The 20909-nt window shown below is 49.9% G+C and overlaps 1 protein-coding gene across 1 annotated transcript in view; it reads left to right on the forward strand.

Moving 5' to 3' along the window:
• The window catches only part of TBC1D22A (TBC1 domain family member 22A), a 355623-nt gene that overhangs the window by 4380 nt on the left and 330334 nt on the right, over positions 1-20909 (forward strand). Inside the window, exons 2-4 of the mRNA XM_079140182.1 lie at positions 14637-14693; positions 15589-15929; positions 18829-19005. Of these exons, the coding sequence (XP_078996308.1) occupies positions 14637-14693; positions 15589-15929; positions 18829-19005 (575 nt within the window). The remainder of the gene's footprint in view (positions 1-14636; positions 14694-15588; positions 15930-18828; positions 19006-20909) is intronic.

Genomic DNA, 20909 nt, shown 5'->3' on the forward strand with positions numbered 1-20909 from the left:
GCAGGATGGGAAGAAATACTGTGAATGAGGTAACATCGTCTTTCCCTTCAGGCTCTTGTCTGGAATGTTCTGTAGACAGGGGCTAGGCAGGACTTTCTTGGCCTTGGAAGGGTGTGAACCCAGTTGGGATTGAGGAAAAGTCTTATGGGACAGCTCCGTAAGAACAGAGGAGCCTGGAGTCAGGGATGAGGGCAGGCTGTGTGGACGGCAGGCAGGGAGGGTCACTTGCTCAGAGTGGTGTGCTTGGGAGTTTAGACTGGAAGCTGTTTAGTGTTTGCAGCTGGGGAAGGTTCTGAGCAGGGACAGTCTGATCTGAACTCAAGGACACTTAACCATTGAGCCACACCCCCAGCCCTATTTTGTATTTTATTTAGAGACAGGGTCTTGCTGAGTTGTTTAGTGTCTCACTTTTGTTGAGGATGGCTTTGAACTTGTGATCCTCCTGTCTTAGCCTCCCGAGCTGCTGGAATTATAGGTGTGTGCCACTGTGCCTGCCATCTTGTGCTCTTACTGTGTGTGAGGCTGAGGCTCACTCAGGTCAAGGGGACAGACCAGACTCATGTGGCCTAGGTAGGACAAGGCCAAGCTGGGATCCGGGATGAGATCCATGGCCATGGGGAAAAGCAGAGTGAGAGGAGGTGAGGGTCATGGTTGAGGGGAAAAGGGGTCGAAGGGTAGAGGGGTGGAGGAGGTGAGGCCCATGGCTGAGGGGAACAAGGAGGTGAGAGCAGGTGAGGGCCATGGCCCAGCTGAGAAGGGGAGTGAGAGGAGGGGACTGTTGGAGTGGTGATAGTTCAGTTTATCCAGCAATGTTTATTACAGATTGTGTGTCCTGCATTGAAGAAGGTGACAAGACTGGGAGTGTGCATATGAGCCAGAGAGGGACAGGAGAGCACGTGCAGCCCTGGCAGGGAGCCTGAGAGGTGCTGAGTTCTTTCTTAGTGCCTTGAAGGATCGTAGGCCATGAGTGGCTTTCCCTGACTGGCACAGGAGGTCAGGGCTGATGCCAGAGCTGGAGGCAGCTGGGGACTATTGCAGTTCCTCCATGGGCTGAAGGTCGGCCTGGGTTTGGGCTGATAAGGGAAGGTTCCGGGGCATCTTGGAAGATGTGGAGACCAACTGTGGTGAGGTGCTTCCTCTGGGAGACACCATGGTCCTTAGGCTTTGTGCATTGCTGTTCATGGAGCTTAAGTTGTGGAGAGAATGGAAATGTGGCCAGGGTGAGGGGACATGGAATGATGGTCCAGGGCAGTGGGACTGTTGGAGTTTGGTTGCCAGAATCTGGCCCAGGAAGAGCTAGGAGGCCACTGGATGGAGGTGGTGCCTGGGGGAAGTGTTAGGCAGGATGAGCACTGTCTTGACCCTGCAGGGCTAGTGAACAGTGCCGACGTTGTCCAGGGTGGGCTTTTGTGAACAGGGGCAGAGGTGACTCTCGTGATGGACCTGTTAGTGTGGGCTGGTTAGTTGGTGGCTGAGCTGGCAGTGGTTCCAACTGGAGGCCCTTGTTTGAAAGTCATTTTCCTGGAGCTGGTTGAGGATCAGGAGAGAGCATGACAGGAGGACTGGGGACTGGGTCAGGGTAGAGCCTACAGGTGTCCTGGAGAGACCCACACTGTCACTGGCTCAGTAATTGCCCAGGTGCTTGTGGACTCTCAGTGCTCTGGTGCGCATGGCCCAGGGGACACCAGATCACCGGGAGCTGAGGACAGGGGGATGTTATTGCCAGGCAGAGTGGTGAGGGTGTTAGTGGAGGGATAGCCCTGATGGCCCTCTTCAGTTGTGTCCCTGGGCCACGTCTTTTCTGCAGTTAACACACATGAATTTCATATCATGCTGTGGGTGGAGGGGACTGTTGGAATGGTGGTGTTTTGGTATATTTTTCTCCAAAGCCCTCTCAAGTTAATTTCCTTGGAAAAGTTACTCTTATAAATCTGGGAAGCATCACTATGTGTTAGAATGAACCTGATGGTAAATCATTTGCTAATTTAGTTCATAATTCAGAAAATTGCTTTTGGACCCAGAGGGGGCAGTGAGTAGTGGCCACGCTTGGGGCTGAGAGGTGGCAGAGCCTGAACCGTAGCTGGCTAGGCGATTGGCTTGTTTACTTTCTGTTTGTGAAACATGGAGGCAGTCATTGCTCTGATTGTGTCATGCTCAGGACACTCAACACCCTCTTCTCCGTCTTCACCCCTGTCTTTGCTAGCTGCCGCTGAATTTGCAGACACAGCTGTCTGGTCTGTACCGCCAGTTTTGTTTTCAAGGCCAATACCTTGGAGCAGGGCTCCAGATTCAAGCCCAAACCTCTCAAGGGCCCTGGGGTGCCTCCTGCCGTTTCCAGCTCAGTGGTCTCCTGGCTCTTGCAAGCGCCCCGAGGCCAGGCTGTCACTTGTGTGCTGTTTTCCTTCTGGCACCAGCATTGGGCATGGCAGGGCGCAGTGTCTGCTAAGTGACTCCATGAAGGTGTTGTAGGAAATGTGTCTCACGGTGCAAGGGAAGCCCATGCCACGAAACTTGGCTGCCCGTGGGAACTTTTCGGAAAGGATTGGATTCCGAGTTTTTTCTTCTCTTAGACATCGCTGTCTGAGATACAGTGGGTCTGGACTGGTGGTATTGCTCTCAAGGCCTTTTGGTGTTTCTTGCCGACGGTGCCTGTCCTCCTGCAGACCTACCTCCCTGGAGCCACCCTCCACTTTTGCATGATGCCTTCCCACCTGTTCTTTGTGCACTTCTTGGCTTCCTAGTGGTGGCATTAAATGGAGTTTCTTTGTGTGAAAGGTAAGTGAGCCTTGTCATGAACCCTGGGGCTGTCTGGGATGGTCCTCTTCAGGAGACAGTGCCCTGGGCGTCTGGCTGCCTCCTCGGGTCTGGATCATTCCACTTTCACCTGGACTGTGTATGTCACAGCTTGGAACCTTCATCCGTTTACATATTCATCTCTTTCACCTGAGAGTCTCCTTCCTGGCAGCACAGTGGGGATCACCGGGAACGGCCCCTCCTGTTGCTCGCTGGTACCAGATCAGTCCTGAAGTTTTCATTTTCTTAGTTTGGGGGATGATAAAGTTTCTGTCATTTTCACATGAAGCATGCTGAAATTTTTACTTCTGTGGTGACACCATTAGGAACTTCAGTTATTCAGGATGGGGAGAGGTTTAGTGGGTGACACAGGTCAGTCAGGTGCTCGGTGTGGAGGAGCCTTGCTTGCCTGGCCTCTGCCTGCATGGCCTCCTGACGTTCCTGGACCCAGTGCAGTCAGGGAGGAGGCCTTTGTCCCTCCCTTTCCTTCCCTCATCTGTCACATCCGTTCATATAGAGATGTCACATACCATGCAGTTCACCCATTTGAAACGTTCAATTTAAGTGTGCTCACAGTTATGTAATCATTATTATAATCAATTTTAGAACAGTTCATCACTCCCCATCCCCTCGTCCCTGGGAACCACTCATTACCGTCTCTATGGATTTACCTATCCTGGGTGTTGCATAGAAATGGGGTCATACCATATGTGTTGGCATAATATTCTCAAGGTCCTATGCTGTAGTATACAGCAGGACAGGTGCTCCTGACTGCCAGTGGGCTTATATGCTGATAAGCACCTTGTAAGTGGACAGTGTCCTTCAGGTGGAAGAGAAGTTGACACCTCTGATCTCCCATTCTCCTGGCTTAGCTGCAGAATGCATTGCAGAGCATTGTGATCTGCGTGATCTGGGCCTGATGGAGAGCTGCAGTCACTGACACCGCCCAGTGCTGAGGGAGGCATTGTATGTGCATATCTAACCTGGGAGAAGATCAGAAGTATGCTTTCTGCTTGAGTATATGTTACTTTCACGCCATTGTGATTTGAAAATTGAAGTTGAATTATCAGGAAGTGCGGACCATCAGTGCTTTGTTCCTTTTATGACCTGATATTCCACTGTGTGGATAGGCCATGTTTTGCTTACCCGTTCTTCAGCCAGTGGACATTGGACATGTCCACTTTTTTGGTGCTTAGGAATGGGGCTATAGGGGTTCTTGTGTGGACATGAGTCACTTTTCTGGGGTGCACACCTCGGAGGGGATCTGGGGATTGTGTGGTGACTGTTCAGCTTTGAGGAGCTGCCAGGCTTCTTCCTACGTGGCTGCGCTGTTTTTCATCTCACCAGTGGCCAGATGCCAGGGCTCCTGTTTCTCTGCATTCTCGAGGTAGTATTTACCTCTTCGTTCAGAATTTTGCCATCCTGCTGGGGTGAAGTGCTGTCTCACTGTGTTTTTTTTGGGGGTACCAGGGATTGAACTCAGGGGCACTAAACCCCTGAGCCACATCCCCAGCCCTTGTTTGTATTTTATTTAGAGACAGGGTCTCACTGAGTTGCTTAGTGCCTCGCTTTTGCTGAGGCTGGCTTTGAACTTGTGATCCTCCTGCCTCAGGCTCCCGAGCTGCTGGGATTACAGGCGTGTGCCACCGTGCCTGGCTCTCGTTTGTGTGTGTGATATTTTTTAGTTATAAATGGATATGATACCTTTATTTTATTTATTTTTATGTGGCGTTGAGGATGGAACCCAGCGCCTCAAGGATGCTAGTCAAGTGCGTCACCACTGAGCTACAGCCCCAGCCCTCATTGTGGTTTTGATCTGCAGTTCTCTGATGGCTAAGGAGGTCAAGCTGATGTTTTGGCAGTCTTCTGTGTACAAGGTGAAATGAGTGGAGACTGAAGACTTTCAGAACCCCATTGTGGGGAATCCTTCCTTTTCCCGCCCTTCTGAGTAGACAGGGAAGTGCTGTAGTGGTGCTGTCTGCTGCCGCAGCACCCTCACCTCCCAGGGCCTGCGTGGCCTCGACATTCAAAGAGGCTCCGAAGACTGAGCAATACACACAGTGCTCAGGCACCCCTGCTCCAGCACGAGGAGGAGGACAGCACTGGGTGCCGCGTGTGCTTCCTGGGCCAGTTTCCTTCCCCTTCACCCTGGGTGATCACTACCTTGAATCACGCACGCAGGGGTTTTTACCACTTATGGGTGTTCAAAATTGACATATAGTATTGTACATTTAGAACCCCCTCCTTTTTTTGGTAGGGAATGAACCCAGGTCCCCACCATGTGAGGTGTGTGCTCTATCCCTGAACTACATCCCAACCCCTTTTCTTTTGTTTTTTAAAAATTTGAGACAGGGTATTGCTAAGCTTCCCAGACTAGTTGCAAACTTGAGATCCTCCTGTCCCAGCCTCCTGAGTAGCTGGGATTACAGGTGTGAGTCACTGTGCCTGGCTTAAAAAATTTTTTTTAAAAATAAAGGATTAATGCTGTGTGTGTGTGTGTGTGAATACATACATATTCAGGTTGCTTTTCTCTCCAGTGTTCTGTTTATGAATTTATCTCTGTCAGTTCTGTTAGGTCTGGTTCATATTTGTTGCGGTTAGTATCCTATTATATATAGATGCATCAGTTTGTTTATTCATCCTTCAGTTTGTAATGGACATCTGAATTTTTCTCAAAAAAGTCTTTTTTCCTTTTTAGTATTGCAAACTTAGCTGACTCTGTCTCCTGTACTTGTGCAGGGATTTTTTCTAGGCTTGTATACCAGGAGGTGACATTGTATCATGTGGATCTGCTTTTCATGAAGAATCACTGAGGCTGTCTTTAAGACGGTAGAATGCTGCAGAATTTTACACCAGTATGACTTATGTAAAAAGACTGTTAGTTAATGTACTGTTTTGAAGAAAGATTTCATTATTTGAATGAGGTAGGTGGCTTAGTTGCCACTTCTTTTCAAATAACTTTGATGGAAGTCTGTTTTTCTTTTTAGCTATGCAAGACCAAATAAAAATGCAGTTTTAATAAGATGAACTGAGGTTCCTCTGGTCTGAGCTTGAACTTTGTGAGAACATTTTCTGCCCAGGAAACACAAGTAGCTTGCCTATGAGGAATTAATGAGTTTCCAGCTCTGCTGGAAGGAAAAGCCTGAAGTCTCTGGTGCCGCCACAGAGGCTCTTGTGAAGATGGCATGCAAATAGTGCACTGTAGCCCAGACTGCTACTGTCGTTGAATGTGTAAATGCACTGGGAGTTACAGGAGGAGCGTGAGCATGGAGTGAAGACGGTGTGCTGACAGTGAGTACACCTGGTTATCTCATTTCAGGCACATTGTTTTTCTTTTGTGTGTGTGTGAGATTCCCAATCCTTTTTGTTTTATATTTTGACACAGAGTCTCCCTAAATTGCTGAGGGTCTCACTATGTTGCCCAGGCTGGACTTGAATGGGGCACGGCCCTTGTTTCGATCCCCAGGACCGCAAAACAAGCAAACTAATAAACAGCAATAAAACCTACCAGCTACTAAGTGTTGGAACTGAAACTTGATCCTGGGCCTTTTGATTCTTAAACCTGGAAGCTTTCTGCCAGTATCACAGAGGCCTCCAACCAATTTTAGGAAAAGGACACAACAAATGTGTTGTGCTTGACCTAAACAGACAATGTGCCTTAAAAAAATCTGTCTATCCATATGTAATTTTTTGGCATATGGCAAGTGTTTGATTCTACTCATAGATCCTGTGGTCAGAAAGTCTGGTAGGATACAGTGGGGACTGCTGCTCTGCTCTGTGGTGTCCTTGGTATCACTGGGAGGACTTGAGGCAGGGCTGGAATAGGAGGCTGAGTCACTGGTCCAGTGGTGGATGTGGTTGTCAGCTGGGCCCCAGCTGGTGGGCATCCCTGGCACTCCTCAAGCTGGTGGGTTTCCTCACAGAATGCCAAATGGGTTCTGAGAGAGAATCCAGGAAGCCAGTGGCAATTGCATTGCCTTTTATAAAGTGACAGTCTCTTCATTGAGGTTCCGCTGAAACACAGGGCACCTGTTTAAATTCACACACAATAGCATTTGCCATTTAAATTCGTAATTCAGTGTTTTTAGTGTTTTCAAAGAATTGTATAGCCACAATTTTAGAACATGTTTGTCATCTGAAGTAACATTCCAACAACAAAACAAAAACAATCCCTGTGTCACCTCAGCCTCCCTTACCCTGAGCCCTGAACAACCAATAATAGATGCTCTCTCTGTAGAATTGCCTCTTCTAGACATTTCTAGTAAATGGAATCATGTGTGTTTTGATTGGTTTCTTGTACTTCTTGTTTTCAGGGTTCATCGTTTTAGCATGTATGTTTTATAGCAAAATAATACTCATTGACACGAGTTATTTCTACCTTTTGTCGTTATGAATAAGGCTTCTGTGAACGTTTCTGTGCAAATTTTTTTAACATGAATTTTTTAGTTGTAGGTGAATACAGTGCCTTTATTTTTATGTGGTGCTGAGGTTCAAACCCCGGGCCTCAAGGCATGCTAGACGAGTGCTCCACCACTGGGCCAAACTCAGCCCTCTGTACAAAGGTTTGCGTGGATGCCTTTTCCTTTGTCTTGGGTATGTGATATTGGGAGTGGAATTACTGGGTTGTAAGAAACTATGTTTACGTGTTTGAGGAACCCTTAGACTGTTCAAGGCAGCTGCACCACTTTTCACTCCCCTCAGTGACCTTTGAAGTCCCATTTTCTCTACCACCTAACAACATGCTATTGTCTTTAAAAAAATTTTTTTTTTCCCGGTACAAGGCATTGAACCCAGGAATGTTTTACCACTGAGCTGTACCCCCAGTCCTCTCTTTTTGAGAGTAGGTCTTCCTTAGTTGCCTGGGCTGGCCTTGAATTTGGAATCTTCCTGCTTCAGCCTCCTCAGTCACTGTGATTACAGACATGTGCCACCGAGCTCAGCCCTTTGCCTCTTTCTAACATTTTTTTTTTATTAGTGAGGTTTAAGAATTCTTCATATGTTCTTGATACAAAAACCTTTATCTGATATATGATTTGCTAAGAATTTCTCCTGTTATTTGAGTTGTTTTTCTACTTTCCTGATGGTAGCCTTTGAAGCACAAACATTTTTTAGTTTTTTATTTTTGTTGGTTTTGGTGTCATATCTAAAAAGAGATTATCTAGTGAAGATCACTCTTATATTTTTGCTGATTAAGGTTCATAGTTTTAGTTCTCTTATGTTTGGGCCACTGATTTTTTTTTTTTTTAAAGAATTGAAACATTGTATTTATTTGTTTTTATGTGGTGCTGAGGATTGAACCCAGTGCCTTACCCATGGTAAGCAAGCGCTCTACCACTGAGCCACAACCCCAGCCCCACTTGGTCACTGGTTTTGTGTTTCGTTTTGGGTGTGGTAAGAAGCAGGGGTGCACCTTTATTGTTTTATATGTGGATATGGACTTGTCCCAGCACAACTTGTTGACCAGACAGTTTTTCCTCACTGATTCGTTTTGGCACCCTTGTCAAGCCCAGGTGACTATGAAGACAAGGATTTGAGTCTGGACTTTTAAGTTCTGTCCATTGATCTCCATTTCTCTCTCTGCCAGGACTACACCCTGGGTGCTGAATTGTAGTAAGTTTTGAAATCTGAAATTATTATTATTTTTCCTGATTGCTTTGGCTGTTCTTGGTCCCTTGAATTTTGCATGAGTTTCAGGATCAGTGTGTGAATTTCTGCAAAGAAGGCAGTTGAAATTTTGGTAGGGATTTCACTTGAGTCTATTGAGTTAGGGGAGTCTGGCCCTCTTAATATTCAGTCATTTGATGCATGAACATGGGATAGCTTTCTGATTATTTAGGTCTTCAGTTTCTTTCAGCAATGTTTTTTAGTTCTCAAATGTAAATTTTGTACTTTTGTTAAATCTATTCCTAAATATTTAATTTTTTGCTGCTCTAGTGGAATTATTTTCTTAATTTCATTTTTAGATTTTTTATTTTGCACATTTGTAGACATGCATTTGACTTGTATGTTGATCTTGTATCCTGGAACCTTGTTTTTTTTAGTTCTAACAGATTTTTAATGAATTTCTTAGAACTTCCTAAGTACAAGATTATTTTTTCTTGGGCTGGGCATGTACCTCAGTGGTAGAGCACTTGCCTCGCATGTGTGAGGCATTGGGTTCGATCCTCAGCACCACATAAAAATAAATAAAGATATTGTGTCCATCTATAGCTAAAAAATATTTACAAAAGGAGTGTATTTTAAAAAAAGCTTATTTTTTCTTGTCAGTATTACTCTAGCCCAGATACCTTTTATTTCTCACTGTATGATTTACCTGACTGGGACTTCTGGTACAATGTTGAGCAAGAGTGATGAGAACAGTTATGCTTGTCCCCTTCCTGAACTTAGGAGGAGGATCTTTAGTCCATCACCGTTTAATTGGAGTGTAAGCTGTGGAGTTTGAAAATGTTCATCAGCTTGAACATGTTACCTTCTCTTCCTGGCTAGTTGAGAATTTTTATCATGAAATGGTATCAGATTTTGTCAGATGCCTTTTCTGTACTTGTGTAGAATGATCATATGGTTTGTCCTTTATTCTGTTAATGTGGTTTTTTTATACTGATCCATTTTTGGTAGTGAAGCCAACTTCTGTTCCAGCATAGCCTTGGGCTGGACTTCCCCTGTGGGCAGAGTTTTGACTCCTGATTCCAGCTTTTCTCCCTCCAGAGTCCACTCATGTTTTCTCTTTCTCCTTGGATGAATTTTGGTGATGTGCTTCCTTGGGCTTTGTCCGTTTCCTCTGAGTCCTCTAAATTGTAGGTGTGTAGTTGTCCACCGTCTTCCTGTATAGTTTTAAAAAAATTCCTCAGGTTAACAGTCTCCTCTTCCTTTCTGGCTTTGGTCGTTTGAGCCTCCTTCCTTCCTTTCAGTCAGTCTTGGTGAGTTTTTCCTCTGTTCTTCCTGTCGTTTTTGAGGCCTTCGTTGGTGAGGAGGCGCGCAGCCAGGCTTCTGCGCCCTGCCTGCCGTCTGCCCTGGTCCTGGGCGCCTCTCCTCTGGGACAGGGTGGGCAGCCTTCTGCCTCTGCCTGCGTCCGAGCAGCTCTGCCTCTGCCCTGGGAGTGCCTGTGAGACACTCCACTGGAGGAGTTGGTATACTGCTGGAGCCCCCTCTGACCCTGCAGAACAGAGTCACGCTGTACGTCTTGACGTTGCTGTGTGAAGAGCCAGCCTGAGAGAGCCGGGGTGCACAGGTGCACCTACGACAGAGCTGTGAACCTAGTGCATGGCGTGGTGACCTGTGCTGGGCCCACTCTCCGAGCACTCGCCGAGGCTAAGCACTTGCCTGGGCCTTACAGGTGCCCAGTCCAGTTGGCAGCTGGAGAAGGTCGTAGACCTGGGGAGGACTTCAACTCTGGGGTGACAGGTGTTGGGATCTGGTGGAACTGCATGTCTGGGTGGTGCTCCTGTGGTTGTTTCTCATGTTGTACGTGTCATTAAGCTGACCCTGCATCTGCAGGGGTGTGTGACTCTGGGCAGACCTCAGGTTTCCATCTTGGATGGGAACAGTCACGTCCGCCTTGTTGGGTTGCGGGGACTTGGATTCTGAGTAAGTGAAATCTCATTTTGAGATGACTTCTTCTTCTTTTCTTTTAAAATATTTTTTAGATGTTGATATACCTTTACTTTTTATTTATTCATATGTGTTGCTGAGAATCGAACCTAGTGCCTCACACATGCTAGGCACGAGCTCTACCACTGAACCACAGCCCCAACCCAAGAGACGACTCTTCTTGAGGTTTTATAGCTTGAAGTATTCCATATTGAGAAAGAGACAGGGACTTGGAGCAAACCTGCAGGCTGTCTAGAGTGGCTGAAGCTGAGTGGTGGTCACAGGGCTGTCCCTCTGCTTCTTGGTCTGCATCATTCTTTTCGTGCCCTGCTGTGGCTGCGATGCGAGCACTCGGGACAGAGCAGGTCCTTGGTGGCTGAGCAGATGGATCTGCGCTTTCCCTCTGGTTTCTGGTTTTCTGCACATCCTGATCATGTGCAGAAACAAATGTGGTGTTTGGTTTGGCGTTCCTTCAGAACTGTCTTCTGAGACCGCTCAGTTCTCCTGACTCACTCACTTGGGAGGTCGGAATCATAGCAAGCCTCAGGAGCCAGGCTCTTTGAGTTCTCTTCTCCTCCTGGTCTCCATCCTCCTCTGTGGACTGAGGCCTGCACTGGCCTGGGGGTCGGAGAAGCCTGGCGTGAGCATTTTTCTGCTCACTGTGGTGGTGGCCCCTCGCTGCCACTTTTATTTCCCCCTCTCTTTTGCCCTCAGACCTCAGGGTCCTCTCTTCACCTAGCATTTTCCACCTGCTACGTTTTTCTTAGGTCTAGGTGTCAAGAAGAACCCCAGGTTGGCATGTTTTGCAGGAATTATCATAGAGCGTTACGTATGCCACCTTATTTCACGCTTCTATAACTGCTGTAAGGTCCTTAATGATTTGGACTATATTGTACTTACTTTTGCCTCCTCCATCCTGTCACAGAGTTAGATTCAACAAATGTTTGTTACATTTTACTGAAAAATCTGATGTAATTAAAATGTTCTGCTACAGGCATAGCAATGAATAGAAAGTAGAACACTTAAAAATGACCCAAGGTAATAGTTTTTAAAAATATTTTTAGTGGTAAATGGACACAATCTTTTTTATTTTTATGTGGTGCTAAGGATTGAACCCAGTGTCTCACATGTGCTAGGCAGGTGTTGTGCCACTGAGCCACAACCCCAGCCTCAAGTAATATTTTAATGTATATTAAAGGTGACATTTGCTGGTGTGGTGGTGCCCGCCTGTAATCCCAGCGGCTGGGGAGACTGAGGCAGGAGGATTGCCAGTTCAAAGCCAGTCTCAGCAACTTAGTGAGGCACTTAGCAACTTGGTGATATCCTATCTCTAATAAAATATAAAAAGGGGCTGGGGATGTGGCTCAGTTGTTGAGTACCCCTCTCCCCAAAAAAGGGGGTCAGATCCCCTCCCCCCAAAAAAGACATTCTCAAACCAGTGAGGAAGAGAGCTTATAATAAGTGGTATTGGAACAATTGATTAAAAAATTTTTTTTTAGTTGTCAGTGGATCTTTTGTTCAATTTTATTTGTTTATATGTGGTGCCGAGTATCAAATCCAGAGCTTCACACATGCCAGACAAGAGCTCTACCATTGAACCACAACTCCAGCCCCTTGATTTTTTAAAAAAGTTTCCTAATGAACATTATGTAGTGAAATAAAACAAATTCTAGATGGATTTAAAAGTGTTAAAGATGAAAGCATAGAAGCATGAAGCAAGTGCATACTTGGGTATTTATGCAGTTTCAGAAAGGGAACCTTCCCCTGCATGGTCCCCAAAGTGGATCCTATGTGAAGGGACAAGAGTGGTGGACCTTGCCACTTGTGACTGGGAAAATAGATTTTCCACCTGTGTTTATTTTCTGTTGCTACTCCAACAAACTGGCACAAACTTATTGGCTTACAACAATGCATGTATCATCTTAGGACTCTGGAAGTCAGAAGTCTGACAAAGGTCTCTGTGGGCTAAAATCAGGCTGACAGCAGGGTCTCCTTCTGAGTCTCCAGGGATAGCCTTTGTCTTTCCCTCCAGCTTCTGGAGGTGCCTACATGCCTGGGAGTGTGGTGGCTTTCTCTGTCGTTGAAGCCAGTGATGATGTGTCTGTCTGGCCTCTTTCATAGTCGTGTCTGTCTCTGGTCCCTTTGCCATAGTTGGCAGAAAGGGTTCTGCTTTTAAGTGGGTTAGAGTGGGCCCACCTGGAAAACCCAGGATAATCTCCTGCCTCATTGTGTGTACTCTTAATCATATCTAGGATGTCACCTTTGTCACATAACTTGCATCTGTAGCTTCTGGGCATTGGGACATGAACATCTTTGGTGGCGCTGCTATTTTCCTTCTACAACACTTGAATGATCAAAAACCAATTCTCTTTTATAAATGGGTTTTTACAAATCAGCAAGAAGGTGAACTCCTATTAGTAATGGATGAGGGGATCTGAATACTTCACAGAAAAAGAGGTCCACCTGACCACGAGCTTCACTCCTCATCAAGATGCACATGGCCAACCCTGAGGCTGCTCTCCTGTCCAGTCAGCAACGATTGGTGGCCTGCCAGCCCCTGAATAGGAGCTAGGTGCTGTCCTTGGGCAGCACGGACCACAGCCTCATTGTTCAGGCGCCTGTGTCCCAGGGTCCCCGGGAGAACGTCCTCAGGAGGCTCTCAGAGTGGCATGTGGGGTCCTGTCTCCAGAGGTATGTTGCTCTTTTTTTTATTTTTAAATTCTATTTGTTCTAGTTAGTTGTACCTGGCAGTAGAATGCATTTATACATTTGGGCAGATCATACATAAATAGAGTGTACTCTCATTTTTCTGATTATACATATGCAGGATGACAGCAGTCATGCAGTCACATGTACAGGAGGTAATACTGTCTGTTTCACTCTACTTTTGTGGTCACAGTTTTACGTGGGTCGAGCGTTCCCCAGTCCACATTGAACCCATTAGATTTTGGCTATATGGTGGCAGAGTGTGAAGTTAGAAGTGGCATTGTCCAGGGGGTGTCAGGCCAGTGACGGGGAAGCTGGAGCTCCCTATGTTCCTGTGGTTCTAGAGATTTTCTATTGTGAAACTGTCGGATTTGCAAGGACTTGCGGAGGTGCAGGGTACTCTTTGCCTCACGTTCTTCTTTTGAATTTACTTAAGCTGAGTACATTCTCCTTGTGCATCCAGTACATCTGAGGTGAATAAAACTGAGGAAGAATAAAGTCATGACATGGGAGGTGGTCATGAGTAGTCACCCCTCTTTCTGCATCTTCTCACCGCCCTCCCCCCTAGGTGCTACACCGGTTGCAGTGCTTTGGCCCTACCTTGTGGACCATGTCCATTAGGGTGTCTGACGGTGGCCTCAGCAAGCAGGGGCTTGTGCATTTCACGTTCTTGAAGTGGAGGGAGGTGGTCAGGCAGACCTGCTGTTTCTGTTTCCTGTCCTGCCACTCTTCCGGGTGGTTTTGCGTCTCATGCTTACTTCTCATGCTTGTGGGGTGGCCAGGGTCCCAGACCTTTCCTCTGGGTTCCTGGCCAGGAGGAGGGTTGGTGGGTAGCTCAGGGCCAAGGATGCTGGCTAAACCTGCTTTTTTTTTTTTTTTGGCTGTGCTGGGGATGGAACCCAGGGCCTTGTGCCTGGTAGGGTAGTGCTCTACCACTGAGCCAAGTACCCAGCCCCTAATTATGTCTGTTTTTGTTAGAAAAACAGTGGCCTCCATTCTTTCTGCCTGACCTGGCTGCATCATGATGCTGTCCCAGCTGAAGACAGCCAGGGTAAGGCTCAGCGGCCACTATGTCTACCACAAGGGGTGTTTCGTTTCCGTCTGTTTTCCAGTGTACTGTGATGAACCTGAGGGTTGTATAAAACCATTCAATCTTTAGAAAACACTGCATTCTTTTGGAGGTGCTGAGGTTTACATTAAGACAAGTGGTGTGTGATGGGAATTCCCTGGCAGGGATTTGTGTGTCCGTGAGCAGAGCTCATGTGACTGACAGTGCTCCCAGGGGCCTTGTCCCTCAGTGGGTGCCTGAGTTCTGTGATGGCGCCTGGAGGGCTGCAGCTCCTGTGTGAGGCCCGCTCTCGAGAAGGGCCTGAATGGCCGGCTTGTGTGGCACCGCTCATCCCTCCTCCGCCTGCCTGTAGGACCCTGCGTGGAGGAGGCTGTGGTGTCCCCAGTCGTGTGGCATGCGAGGAGCTGGCCCTTCTCCTGGGTCAGTGGTGGGCTCTTGGCAACGCTGAAGAAAAGCTGATTTGTTTTCTCTTTTTTATTAGCATCCAGCATGTGTATGGAGCCCAGCACCCACCTTTCGATCCGCTGTTACATGGCACGTAAGTGACGTTTGCCCTCACTTTTGGCTTCACAGCTGATTTGAGGAGGGCTGGGACAGCTAGGGTCTTCCGGCTCTCCTCCAGCTCCCTAGGATCCCAGGCACGGGGAAAGTGGCCTCTCATTTGGCAAACGTGGATCAGGTGATTTCTTTGTGGGAGACACCGCTGTCCTAGCCTAGCTCATTCTGCCGTGGGGCAGGTGGGGCAGGTGGGGCAGGTGGGCATGAAGGCTGCAGCCGCTTGTGGGTCAGGGGGTGGAGCCTTGCGGGACGGGGAGCTAGTACCGTTAGCTGGTGGGCCACCTGGAGGCTCATCTGACTCCCCCTCTTGCTTGCTGCCCTGGTCCTCGCTGCTTCGCTAGAGCCGGTGGGAGCAGAGGGAGCGGGTCTTGGTGGGGTGCTTGTGGGTGGGTGCTGGTGTGGCTGCAGGCTGGCACCTGTCTGTTGCTTCCTGACACCCGTGGGGCTGGTGTGTGTTGTGGTGTTTCTGGGGAATCTCTAATGATACTGTTTCCAGACGTGCATGCTACAGGCTATGTCTCTGCGCAGTCCCTCCTGCCCCAGCCCCTCAGTGGCTGCCATAGGATCTACTGAGATGCTGGGAGTGTGAGACTGTTGGCAGGCCCAGGCCTAAGAGAGTTCAGGATGTGGGTCTGCGCTTCCTAGTGGGGTTCTGTGGGATGGCAGTGCCTGCGTGGCCTGGCTCTCCCCTGAAGACCTCCTCCTTGCTGTGGCTAAGTCCTCCTGCACTTTGCCTTAACTTATTTTGCCATCTGTATGAATCGCTCGCGTTCTCACAGTGCCTTCATCTGGACCCAAGTACCTTCCCTTCTGCTGATTTAGGATGACTGCTGCCATGCCTGAGCATGTGCAGTAAAGATGCCTTTGCCTTTCAGCTTGCTCAAGTCCACGCCCAAGGTGCCGACCACCCCAGTGAAGGCCAAGAGGGTCAGCACCTTCCAGGAGTTCGAGAGCAACACCAGTGACGCCTGGGATGCTGGGGAAGATGACGACGAGCTCCTGGCCATGGCGGCCGAGAGCCTGAACACTGAGGTGGTCATGGAGACGGCCCACCGCGTCCTGCGCAACCACAGCCAGCGGCAGGCCCAGCCTATGCTGCAGGAGGTGCCAGCGCCCACCCAGGAGCCAGAGCCCGCAGCAGAGCCGCTCGCAGCTCCAAGCGGGGACCTCCGGCTGGTGAAGTCAGTCAGTGAGAGCCACACGTCCTGTCCCACAGGTAGGCAGGGCACACCAAGGTGGTGACACGCCTTCATCCTGGGAGACGAGAGGGTGCCTGTTGTCCTTGTGGCAGGACTCATCCAGAACGCCTCGAGGCTATCTTCTGTGGGGCTGTAGCACCCCCAGGCAGGGGATGTGGTCTGCACTTTCCCTTGGGCTCCTGATGTGCTTTTCTTTGTTCCTCTGAGCTGAGAGTCTCCCTCCCTCAGAGGAAGTGGCAGTGCTGGTGGCTTTTGGGGTGGTTCCCAAGAAGGCCACCGGGGAGTGTGGGACCCTATTCTCCTCTGAAAGACCCTGGCTGAGCTGTAGGCTGTTTTGCCTACCTTCCCCAGGGTTAGGGTGCTGTCCCTGCATTCCCGGGTGAGGAAGCAGGAGTCATCATCGTAGCCTTAGATGTAGGGCTGGCTTCATACCTCGTCTCGTTTTTATTAAAAACGCCTTCTAGGAATTAATGGACTTCTAAAACGTTACATGTCTCTTGAGCTAGAGTGTATGAATTATTTCACTTGATCATTTTTCAATATCGGAACCTAACAAATTTAAAAGTATTTAAACTTAGTTTAAATTAGTTTAAAAGTACTTAAACTAATGAAAGTTCTGGTGCTGATTGAAGTACATGTTTCTCACCTTCCCACGCTCAGTCCTGGGCAGGACGCCCTCAGCTGTACATTCCGGTGTTGGCCGGGACCCTGAATTCATCTGCTTACAGACTGTGCTGATGTTGAAACCTGACAAGCCACGAAGGCCACTTCTCAAGCCCCCGGGGGCCTGGGTGGAATCCGTGACATCCGTCTCGGCTAGTGATGGTCCTCACACGCTAGGTGCAGGGGCTGAGAGTGGGCAGGACCCTGAGGTGTACGGTGGGATGTCCTGACTGGAGGCAAACCCAGATGCATCTAGCCAGGTGGAGAAACTGTGGGAAGTCCCCTGCATGCTGCCTCCACCGGAGAAAGCAAAATGATGGTGCCCAAGGCAGCATGTCACTGGCAGAGGGCTCTTCGCCTCCTTGCTTTGGCTTTTGCCAGCAGCAGGGTTGCTTACCTCTCCTGTGTCTGCTTTCTGGGCAAGCCTTTTCTTGGCACCTCAATACAACAGCAGCAGCAGCAGCGACAACATGATAATAATAGTAAAACATGATAATAATAGTAAAAAAATAGTAATAGCATTTCCTGGTCATTCACTATCTGGCAGGAACTGATGCCAGCCTTCTGGTGATGGACTTTGCGACAGCGCCTTAATCTCACGACCTCCTGGGAGGGAAGGCGTGCTGTCATCCCCTTTCACCCATGAGGCACTTGGAAGGCCCAGAGCTGCCCCCTGAGCAGTGGGACTGTCTGGGCCCAGGACACCTGGCCCAGAGCCCTGCGGCTAGCTGCTGGCCCTACCCAGAGTAGGGTTCTCATTGCGGTGTCTTCCCACGAGTCGTGTGGCCTGTGTACACATACGTAACTGTGCATGGACAGAGCTGAGGTGCTCTGCAGCCCCTGCCTAGCAGAGACTGATCAGCCCTCAGGTCCCTCCTGTCCCATCTTAGCATGAGGCCACCTGTGCCCTGCTCAGGGGTCTTCACGGCACTGCACCCATCCTCTCCTGAGACTCAGGTGAACACAGCTGAGCACCTGTGGTTCAGGACAGGGTGTGGCCCTGCCCTTCCTGTGGAACGTTCTCCTACAAAGGAGCTGAGTCTGATGGCCCTCTCCTCCCCTTGTGTTCAGGGAGGCCTGGAGCCTTTCCTGAGCCTAGGATGGGGAGCTGGTGTTCTCTGGGAACTGCCTGGCAGGGAGAGTGGGAGCAGGGATCAGCAGGAGGAGGCGGTAGCCCCACAAGTAGGCTCCTCTGAAAGTTGACCTGGGCCTGGTTTTGCCCAGAGTCCTTAGGCTGCCTTGTTCCTGGATGGCCTGAGAGTGCTGCGTGAGACCACCCAACCAGATTGTGAGGGGAGGAGGCCACTGGGCAGAAGGGGCTATGGGGTGGCACTTGCACCTCTGCTACTCTGCAGCTGCCCCTAACGGACCTTCTGACTCTGGGGTGTGGAGCTTTGCATCATTCCCTGGAATTTGTTCTTACCTTCCTCCTGTGTTCCGTTTTTGAAAGATGAGATTGCTGGCTTGGATTTAGACTAGGCGTTAGCCTGCAGAGCGTCTTGCCCATTGGTCCCAGGTGGCACTGCTGTGTGACTCGGAAGCCGCGGGCTCTTCCCCGTGGCTGGCCCTGGCCCAGGTTCCTGAGTGTAGCATACTGTTTTGCCAGGGATGCCAGGGGTGCAGCAGCAAGAGACGTCCTAGTTGGGCTAGGGGTCTGTTCTCTGCTGCCACTACAGCCCACCCTCGCCTGCCTGGCTTCCTTGGTTTGCTTTTGACGATGTTCCCTTCCCAGCCTTCCTCCCAGGGCTGTGGTGAGGTCTGGGGAGCAGGGGTCAGGAGGCAGCAGCGTCCTGGTCACTCCCCTCCTGTTCTCCTACCTTGGCAGGCTGCGTCTTTTCTCGTCACGTGTGACGGTAGGCTCTCTGCCCACCTGTAGGCCTGGGTGAACCCTGCAAGCCCCTTCCTCAGCAGGTCTTCGGGTCATAGCGCCGGGCAGGCCTGATCTGCCTTCAAGGCCCCGGTGTGGCCCGCTAGTGCCTTGGTGCTCGGACCTTCCTGGCCATTGCCATTTACTGTGTTGATGAGCAGTGTGCCGCCTGTGGGGCAGGGTTCCGCGGGTGTCAGCTGCACTTAGTGCTCAAGAGTGCAGTCCTCCAACTGCTGAGTGGTGGCAGGAAGGAGAGTTCCGGCCTGATGGCGTTCACCAAGGACGGTGGCACCACGAGCGAGAGGCTGTCTTGACGCAGGAAGAACACCTGGGCAGCAGTGGGCAGGAGGCTCAGCTCACCTCACCCTGTTCTCTCACCCTTGCAGAAAGTGCCAGCAGTGTGGTCCCTCTGCAGAGGTCCCAGTCTCTCCCCCACTCGGCCACCGTCGCCCTGGGTGGGACGTCTGACCTGAGCACCCTTGGCAGCTCTGCGCTGAGCGAGAGAGAGGCTTCTCGCCTGGACAAGTTCAAGCAGCTGCTCGCAGGCCCCCACACAGACCTCGGTGAGTTCCTGCAGGCGGGAGGACACGAGTGACTGTTCTCCAGGAGACGCTGTGCGTGATACATAATGCACGTGCCTCTGTATGAGTCCCTTGCGGGGGTTGCTGTGCTCCTGTCCCTGTGCCAGAGCCCGCCAAGACACCAGGGATGCCAGCGGCATCCTGCCAGGGGCTCGTTAGTGCCTTTCCAGCTCTCATTAGTGCGAGTCCCCTTCATTCTTCCTCTGCACCTGGGTGGGGCTCTTCCACTGCTGTCCTCTGTGGCCAGTCAGGTGGCTGTGCTTGTTTTCATAAGCACCAGTTGAAGCATGGCTCACAGGGCACCTGCTGTGGGGCTGGGGGTCGTCCGAGGGCAGGGAGTCGGCTAGGCCCTGGCAGGGCTCCCGTACAGCTGTGGGGCACACGGTCACCCACTCGAGTCTTCTGGCCACCAGTGTCGAGGCCCCCGGCAGCTTTGTGGCCAGACCCCAGGCACGTGCTTGCTTTCAGGTCCCTCTGGCAGAACCCCTCCAGGCTGGTCTTCATCCAGGCAGTTCTTTGTTGTTGAGTGCTGCTCTGTACTAGGTGTTTGCTGGGTGCTGGAACTTTCTGAGCTGGGAGATGCAGTGCCGGGCTGGGCCAGGAGGTGGCGAATGGGGCACATGGATGGTTGGGAGGGAGCTGAGCCCTTTGCCTGGGAGGCTGGGGCTGAGGCTTTGAGGCGGAGGGGTGGAGAGGGCAGGACATTGTTCAGAGCCATGAAGGAGGGCAGCTCTGGAAAGGCCTGAAAAGCTCCTCAGACACAGCTCCAGTTCCGAGGGGGTCTCCTCTGCTTAGTTTCATTTATTTTTTGACTCAGCGACAGGTGTATGGTTACAGGACAAAGCTCAGAGGGTGTAAGTGAAAAGGAGCCACTCGCCTGCCTTTGGCCTCCACTTTCCCTCCTTCCCATTGTTCTAGAGAGGGCGGGTGCTCACCTGTTCTAAACGTCGTTTGTTGTCTTATTCTTGCCCAGGAGGTGCAACTCCCGCATACCCTTGCCCAGACTCACCATTCTGAGTGTGCGTTGGTCTGGGTGCATTTCTTCCCGAGCCATTTGAGGCTCAGCTGGAGATGTCCTGGTCTACTCTGGAACACTGTTCCTTAGCATGAGGACATCCCCTCAGATGGTCATAGTGCAGTTTGCAAAGTAAAGAGATTCGACGTAGACAGCATGTGTTGTGACAGAACTGCCACTGTGATCCATGACCCACGTTCACATCCTGCTGCTGTCCCTGTCCTATTCTTCATCTCTTTTCCTGTCCAGAACCCAAGCTGGAGCGTGCGTTCCTCTCAGTCACCACATCCCTGTAGTCTCTGTTAGCCTGGAACCACAGCTCAGCCTTGCACTGTGGGCTTTGATCTTGACATTTTTGAGGAGTGCAGGCAGCTATTTTGCAGACTGTCTCTCAGTTGCTGTTTCCTCATGATGAGATCCAGGTTGATAATTTTTTTGGCGGGAGCATCATGTAAGATTTGTGTTCTTAGTCATCATTGCAGGAGGCACGTGAGGCTGGCTTGTCCTAACATGGTCAGACTGACTCTGACCACTCGTTGGAGGTGGTGCTGTCAGCTCTTCACACCAGAGTTTGTTCTTCCCTTGATAATTAAGAAGTAACAGCTTGGCACGGTGGTGCACACCTGTCATCCCAGCTGCTCAGGAGCCTGAGGCAGGAGGATTGCAAGTTTGAGGCCAGCCTCAGCAACTTAGTGAGAACCTGTTTCAATATAAAAAATATAAAGGGCTGGGTGTACTTCAGTAGTAGAGTGCTTGCCTAGCATGCATGTGGCCCTGTGCTTAATCTCTTGTACTGCAGGAGAAAAAAAAAGGGCAATTTGTAGAAAGACACTTTAGCGACTACATTTTTATAATATACATATGTATTTTT

Source organism: Sciurus vulgaris (genome assembly GCF_902686455.1).
Source record: "Sciurus vulgaris genome assembly, chromosome: 5".
NCBI classification, from domain to species: domain Eukaryota; kingdom Metazoa; phylum Chordata; class Mammalia; order Rodentia; family Sciuridae; genus Sciurus; species Sciurus vulgaris.